This window comes from Drosophila guanche, unplaced genomic scaffold, assembly GCF_900245975.1.
Source record: "Drosophila guanche unplaced genomic scaffold, DGUA_6, whole genome shotgun sequence".
In the NCBI taxonomy this organism is placed as follows: domain Eukaryota; kingdom Metazoa; phylum Arthropoda; class Insecta; order Diptera; family Drosophilidae; genus Drosophila; species Drosophila guanche.
In genome coordinates, this window is record NW_022995745.1 from 339,678 (window position 1) to 348,133 (window position 8,456).

Consider the following 8,456-nt stretch of genomic DNA (forward strand, 5'->3'; position numbering starts at 1 on the left):
AGTCCTTGTTTTTTTGGTGTTGTTGAGTTTTTGTGGTGTTTGGTGTGGTGGGGGGGCGGTGGTGGGGTGGGGGGGGGGGGGGGGGGGGGGGGGGGGGGGAAGAGCGAGAAAGCGACAGCAGCAGCAGCAGCAGCAGCATCGCCAGGCGTTGTGTTCGAATGAATCGCACGCTCAAATGGTCCGGAATAATGATGGATCTCTGAAGTCTGAGTCTCTAAGTAGTCTCTCAATCTCTTTGAAAAATCGCGCATGCGGATAATTGGAAAACAGCAACAACAACGGAAAACTAGTACTTAAAACACTTGTTCCGGGGACCTGATTATATGGAGATACACTTCAGGCAAGAATCAAGAAATACACTCAAAGAAATGCTTTGAAATAATCCCTCCATGATAAATGATTTAAATTAAATTTGTAATAATTCCCCCACAGATTGATGTCGCATCTCCCACTCCAATGATGACTGAATTTGTCTCTCTCTCTGATTCTGTCATCCCATGTCCCCGAAGCTTTAGCTGTAGTTGGTTTTTATTTCAATTTGCTGACATCATGTGAAATTCCAAATTGGTAAATCACCTTCAATTCCCCCATCCATCCATCTATCGATTCTGTTTATTGTTTTGCTGTATCAAAGCTTGGGAATTAGCATAAAGTGAATTGCATTTGGCTGTCTGACTCTGACTCTGACTCTGTCTCTGTGCCAACAATTCCCATTCCCATTCCCCTTTGGTAATGTGAAACCGGTGTTTGAAAGGGCGTCTAAGTGGAGCCCCCTTAGATATCCCATAAATGAGAAATGCTCAACAGGAAATCCCGTATATCTCAATGTATCCTTTGGCTGTTGCATCGCTCACCTTGAGTAAAGAACATTTGCAGGGCCAGTCACTGGATGACCTTCTGGCTTCATTTAATTTTTGTCTGCTTTATAATTACACTAGAAAATACTCGTCTGTTGTGTGGAGAGGGAGAAAGGCAATTAGAAATTAGAGTTAAGGTAGAGGTAGAGGTAGAGCTGGGAGAGGGGTAGAGCTGGAGGAGAAACGAAAAATGAAATCTTCTTGAGGCGTTTCGAGGCTTAATTAACTATGGAATTAACATGTGTTGTGTGTGTTCCAAGTGGCGGCTTCTGCCACCAATTTCTGCTGCAATCAAATCCAAATTGTAGTGGAGTCGGAGTCCGGGGCAAGGCGCTTACTCAGCGTAAAAGCACAACACGAGATTCATTCATGGAAAGCAGCCAAAAAGGCAGCGCCAGTACCAGCAGCCCCACAAAGTGGTGGAAAATGGCAAGTCAGCAAGCCAAGTGGCTTTTCATTTGATATTTTCATGGGTTTTCTTCATGGGTTTTTATTTACTTTTTTTTTGTATAAGCCAAGACAAGAAAACGTCTCCAAATCCGAAAAAAAAAATGAAATGAAATACAAGAAAAGACGATTGAAAAAAATGAAACGAAAGAAAAGACAGTCAGCAAATACAATGAAAGATCAAATATATGCAATGAATACATACATATGTATGTACATAAAATATATACATATGTATGTACATACATATATGAAGAAGGGTTTTCTCTTTTCAATCCACGATCCACGATCCGCTGGGAGCCGCAGCCGAAGGCAAAGAGCCAAAAGTCAGGGACGAGACGCGACGAGGGACGCCAAAACGCAGTTTCATCGAATTGGCTTTTGGTTGCTCCGTGCCATGGGTGCTCCGGGGATTCCAAAGCGCGCGAGTCCCGCGTCCCACAAAAACCCTCTCCCCTCCCCGCTCAACCCCTACCCCTTCGCCACTCCTCAAACTCGAAGAAAAAAACAAGAAAAGAAAGAAAATACCAGGCCCACAACAGCAGGGATCCATGCGAATAGAAGGATACCCTTTACAATAAATATATTTGAAAAACCAAACTATATTCGAAAGAAACAAGTAGAAATTATTATATAATGAGTAAATAAATATTTTGTTTGGTATTTTGGGCCGTTTGCGGTTGCCATTTGTCATCGTTTAAACTCGTTTAAAATAAACTTTTAAGAGACACAAAATATGTCTTTGTGTCTTAGCTAAAATACCCTCTCTTCAAGGGGTATGCAACACAACAAAACAAAACAGAAAACGGAAAAAACAACAACAACAAATGCTATGGAAGAAACAGAGAAACACATCAACTTAGGGCCGCCGAACCGAGAGTTAGAGCCAAAAGCAAAAACCGGGCAACCAGCCGCATACCAATTTTGAGTCGTCGTTGTCTCGAAAACGTGAATCGAGTGAAAACTCCACGCGAAAACCCGTTTGGGGCAGCAGCGACAGCTCTTTGGATTGCCAGAAGGTGGGGAGAGGAATAGGATGGGATGGATACAAAAGATACAAAATCCAAAGCCAAAGGCAAAGCCACCATTTGGCTTAAGACAAAACAAAAATACCAGAGAGACAGAGAGAGAGAGGGAGAGGCAGGCAAGCGGCAGGTATCGAGTACACAGATAACGAATGAAGGAAGAATGAAGACGGGAAGACCAAAAGTGCTTGAACTTTGTTGCAGCAGCAGCAACAGCAACAGGATCGGGATCGAGATCTGTTTAAGGGATCTGCAATTAATGAGAATTATTGAAAGATTTGCCTGATCTATTAGCTCTTGTTCCTCCTATAATATGTTTTCGTTACTTTGCTAGAAACTTGATTTTGCTTTTGTATCCATTTTTCTGATCTTTTTGTGCACTTCCTTTTGAAAAGTTACTCAAAGAAATCCTCAAAATAAGCTAAATTCATCTCAAAAGGAGAATGTTACCTTTAAGTTCTTTGCAGAACTATAGCAGAAGTTCACACTCGTCTACAATCCTCAGCATGTATCCTCGAGGCTCCATCCAATATCTGTCTAGAACCCAGTAATGTTTGTCATGGTTTCTGTCTTGCTTCTACCTTAATGATATCGTATCTTTCTCCATCCAAAAAACCTTTCAACCTTCCCAAGGCATGGATGCACTTGTCAAAAGTGGCATGAGGATTGGATGGTTTCCTGTTCGCTTGCTTCAGGTAGAAATGGGCAATTGAGCAGAGAAGTAGGAGACGGAGAGTAGGAGCTCCAATTACCTGCTGCTGCTGCTGCTCTCTTGCATTTCGGGCCACTTCAAAAGGTTCAAGTTCCAATCGATTAAGGGCGGAAACCCCAGACAGCGAGGTCAAAAGGTAAATGAATATGAAAATTCCCACCATTCCCTCCGATTAATTCTAATGGCTTTATAAATGATCTGTCTCTCTCTCTCTGCCCAGAGGGGGGCATGGGGATCTAGTAAGAGCTATCTCTTTTGCAGATTATCCATCAGATCTCAAGCGGCGGCTTCGGCGTCAAAACTTTCAGTGGAGACGACAACGACTAAGACAGTGGGAGCTTCCACATTCGGAAACGTGCAAATATTTTCAGCACACATTTTGGAGTCCATTTTTTGTTTTTTTTTTTATAAACTTGTTTCGGAATGCGAATGGTATGCACGATCACGCCTCACACTCTCTCTCTCTCTTTCTCTGTCTCGCTCTCTGGCTCGCCTTCTAATGTTCTCTCTGTCTCGGTTTCTGCCTCTTTCTCAGTCGACAATTGCACCTACAAGCAGCGCAGCAGCAGCGACCGTTAATTGTTGCCTGCGTGTGCGTGTCCGTGCATGTACGAACATGCAAAATGAAATATTATGAAGAGGGTGGGAAGGGGGGGCTCTGTCGTGGCTTCTGCTTCTTTCTTTTATTTCCCATTCATCGTTGCGCTGCTGTTGCTTCTGCCGCCCGGGGAGTCTCGTCTTCAGAGCCCGTCGCGTTTGGCTTGGCTAAGCGCTCGCGTAGAAAGTTTTAACGTTAACGTAGCGGCCGTTGCCCACCGTCCTCTCCCCACCACCTGCTCACACTCCTCTAGCCATATTCCCTCTCTCCCTCCCCCTCCACAAAGACGGGAGTTTGCCGTTGTTGTTGTTGGTATGTTTGCTTTCGACCTTTCTTCTTTGCTCACACTCCGCCATGCCCTTATTTTCTTTTGGCTGAAGCGACTGTTACTGTTACCCACCGTTTGCTGCTGCCCGCTGCCTGCGCTTCTGATTTTACCTTCCTCTTGCCTTTGCCTTGCCACAGTGGGCCACACGCGCATACAATTGCTTGTGTGCCATGCAAATATGTACACATGTATGGATGTGTACACGACAATTGTTGAATTATCAAGAGATTGATATGCTTCTTGGAACAAATGGAGATTAGCCGTAGATTTCTGAGATCACATATTTTGTTGGTGTAAAATGCACCCACTGTAACCAATGCACTCTTCCTCTTTGAATTCAGCAAAAGAGAACGAACGCTAGGCAGCAGCTTCATTTCAACCTTCCACTAGAATAGACATTAGCAGTACTCTTTTTTTGTATACTGTTTCTTATGCACTTCACCCACTGTAACGCTGCGGCAGAAGACAGCCAGAGATGCACCGTTTTGGTATATTTTAGACCCCCGCCCATGCAGATCTGTGCTAGGGGGGTTGGGAGGCTGGGGGCGTCTTCGTGTTGTTGGTGGTACTAACCTGTATCTGATTGCGCCAGACATCGTAGTGCAGCCAGTTGTCCGTGGAGAAGGCAATAGCCAGCAGAGCGGTGGCGATAATCGCACAGATCGTCGCTATCGACAGTGTTACCGCCGAGCAGGGCATTCTGGATGCGTTACTTTTCGTTTTACTCGCTAGTTAACTGGATGTTACCTTTGATTTTCCAGACCGAAAAACCAAAGTCCCGAAAGACGAACAAATATACAACTGTTGTTCACTTTTTATTCTCCTTCTTATTCTTCTTCTGCTTTGCGTTCTTCTCCTGCTACTTATTTTCACAGCTAGATTCTGCTTCTCTTTTTGTGCTGCCAGCAACCAGTTTTGCAGCGGCAGCGACGACGACACAGAAAAAAATGTTCGAAAAAAAATATTAATTTAGCAACGGGGCAGCAGGTAACACACTCGTACAGGTTACAGGTACGCGCGCACACACTGACACACTGGTTAACACTCGCGCCGGAAACAAGTTAGCTAAGTTAACCAAGACCCAAGACACACGATCGCCGTTGCTTCGTTGATCGCGACAGTTTTGTTAATGTTTTACGAACGGGGCTTGGGTTGTGGATTCTGGGCCGGCAAGGTCGTTTTCAAATGAGCGCGCCTAGAAATGTAGCTAGGCAACAAACGTGTGTTGCTGGGAGAGAAATAAGGTATGTACAGCAAGCAATGCCACCCAGAAAATGCAACGCATGCACTGTATAATCCACCCCGTTTTTCAACATACCATGAAGTGATTGCTGGTCAAACACGGTAAGGTGAGGCTGGTAAGGGCCTTAAAATGTTGCTGAACCGATTGTCCTCATGGTGCATACCTAGCCACTCATTTTTGCGCATCTCTCCTCTGCTCAGCAACTTTTATGTTGCCGAGCTACAGGTAAATGTTGCTGGATGCAAATACAAACAACACAAGCAACGAACGTTGTTTTTGGTTACCCTTTACAGTGGGCTTGATGATTTGGATAGATGTTTGCATTGCACACAGATGTATATCAAGTAACACAGTTCTTGGTTTTGAATGAAAGTTATATGTACATATGCCTGAACACCTAAAATGTTCAAGGGTATCAAAGGTTTCATTCCCTCGAGAGCATTCTTTTCTTTTTATAGCTGTACATGCATGTGTACATACATATGTATGCATGTGTGCGTGCGTTGGTGGACAGGAAGGTAGGACGATAGAACAGTGGCGTCTACTGAAAATGGTGGTCCACAGTGGTGTCCACTTGTAAAGGGAGACCCATAAAAATAGAAATCCTATGTCCCATAGATCGCACACCACCACGTATTGATGTTGAAGAAACCAGTAACTATTGTATTGTTAATGTAAATGATATTTCTGGATGTGATTGATATTTCTGTGAAATGTCAACCTTATGGCCGTGGAGTGGAAGTGTTTGTGGTACACTGGGGGAAAAGCATTGTTTACATTTTGTGTGTGTGGCGAAGCAGTTGTCGAATATATTTAAAAATTATATGCCACATGCATATCAATGTTTGTCCATTTTTACTGCAATATGCAGTTTTGCTCAAAAGCTTTCTCAGAAAAAAAAATCAAAACAGATCTATTAGCAAGTGTTCCTAATATAAAGCAGCTTTCAAAATAATTGTTGCACGTAGTGTAACTGAGAAGAAGATTGTTCAATTTGTTCAGCAATTTCAATTTCCGAACCACCCGCCGCTCATCAAGGCAAATTTCGCTCAGTGCAGAGCCAAAGATGCTGCGTCTCTGCACCGCCGCAGGTAAGCGCAAAAATACTCATGCATGTTGGTGTGCATGTGTGTTTGTGTGTGCGGAATCTGTTGACTTTTGTTGTTACTGTTTGTCCATTTTTGTTTGGGTTTTTCTCAATTGCATTTTTGGGCGCACTCTCGACTGCTGCCCCTCTTCCTTTACCACTCCCACATGATGCATGTGCGTGCATGTTTGTGGAAATTGAAAAATTACCCAAATAGCCATAAAGAATATCGATGCACACATGTGGATTGCATGCATGCGCATGTGTGTGTTTGTTTGTTTTTGTTGTCTATGTAATCGGATCGCAATGGTATGGCAAGGCCAATTTTGAATCTCAATTGCTGGTCAAAATCTCGAGTGCAGGGCTGGCTATGAGCAAATCAGGTAAGGCTGTCGGAGAGGAGAGGGAAAATACATAAATACATTCATACATGAATCATAAACACACATATGGATGTACACATTTCAAAGTACCCACAGCAGAAATATGTAGAGACGGAATGGGCAAGGTTTCCCTTACCTTCTGCTGAGCATACCTTGGTCTGTCTCCCCCTCATCTCCCGCCCTCTTCACGACGTCTCTGTCTGTCCCCGTCTCGTTTTTCTTTTCTTTGCATTCCACAGTGCTGCACTGCTGGGGGCTGGCCTTTTGGCGTCTGGCTGTCACTTTTCTGTTTTGGGGGAGGGGAACATGTGGGCATGGCGATAATCATTATGCATTCAGCATGCTATTTAATTCAAATTTTAGCAAAAATTATTAAATATTTGACAACGGCAATGAAAGTGAGAGCGACAGCAAGTGGAAGTGGAAAGCAGCAGAGCTGTGACAATGCTTCCGCTGTCGCTGTTGCTGCTGCAGAACTAGCTAATTTATGCGATTTATTGGAAGGGTAATAGACGCTGACGCTGACTGCCGCTGCCACTTCTTCGTTTGCCCTGAAATCTGTTTTAATAACTCTTGTGGGTCCCATGGTAGGGTTGGGGAATGCGGCACAGTCGAGCAAACAAGACAAAACGTGTTCGTCGCAGTGAAAGTAACAGGTGATGAGCGCAACGGTCAAAAGCCGAAAACGGCTGCGGCGGACGTCGCTGTCAACGCATCCCAGCGCGTCGCGTCGCGTCGAGACCTTTTGGCCGGAAAGAGCGTGTGAAAGAGAGAGTGCATGACTACCAGACGAAGAAATCCAAAGATCCGTACCTAATTGATTTGATTGAGCATTTCGGGTGCATCAGCAGCCAAGACTTATTATAATTTAAAACTTTCTTTCAAACTCGCGCGCCCTTTTGCAAGCTATCGGTATTTCTTTAAACGAACGGTAAGTGTTGCCGGTAAAAATAAAGTTGCTAGGCAAATGTTGCAAAGAGTGTAATATTACAAAATCGGTTTGGCCGAATCAACTATCTGGCAGCGCAGGTTTTTGTTTTCCATTTTCGCTCTCTTAAATCGTGGCGGGTTTCAATTAGTTTCAATTTCAATTCATGAATTATGAATGATAATGTCGAAACCGGATTCTGGCCCCAATTATGTTGTGTAGATGGAAGAACTGCCCCCAAAAACTCCGAGCCAATTAAATTATTTACTTCTGTTACCTTTGTGCAATTTTCAGAAAAACAATAGAATTTCTTTTCCTCTTTTGTTGAGCGCGGTATTTTTCAAACATTTTAAGTTAACATACATGTGTCTATACATGTAACATATAATTACATACTGAACACAAAGCTCCATAGCTTCCACAAGGGTTAATTTCTATGAAAAATTCAAATACAACTTTGTTAAGAAAGTTTGAAAGCTCTTTTGCTTTGTTAAGGGAATTTGAACAACTAATGAGGCATCTAATAAAACTAATTATCAAAAAAACATATAAAAACATATATACAGATGTATGTATAATTTATTTTATTTTTTTTTTCAATTGAGAGTTAACTGCTTATTATGGAATAGGAAGAGTAATAAATATAAATGAAATATCAGTACAGGAGAGGAAGGAAAGATCAAATTTACAAATTTGCTAAAAAAAGGTATAAATAATTATAATTTATAATCATTGCATAAAATCAGGATATGTGGAGCACGGCGGTGAAAGGTCATAAGGTTAAATATAAGAATGGTTATTCGAATAGTTAGCAAAAGAAAGGAGTAATTCCAATGTATATAGATATA

The 8,456-nt window shown here is 42.8% G+C and overlaps 1 protein-coding gene across 1 annotated transcript in view; it reads right to left on the minus strand.

The window, feature by feature from the left end:
• The window catches only part of LOC117581236, a 10,920-nt gene extending 5,808 nt beyond the window's left edge, over positions 1–5,112 (minus strand). Inside the window, exon 1 of the mRNA XM_034268222.1 lies at positions 4,541–5,112. Coding sequence (XP_034124113.1) covers positions 4,541–4,666 — 126 coding nt within the window. The 5' untranslated portion in view covers positions 4,667–5,112. The remainder of the gene's footprint in view (positions 1–4,540) is intronic.
• Positions 5,113–8,456: the final 3,344 nt, after the last annotated feature.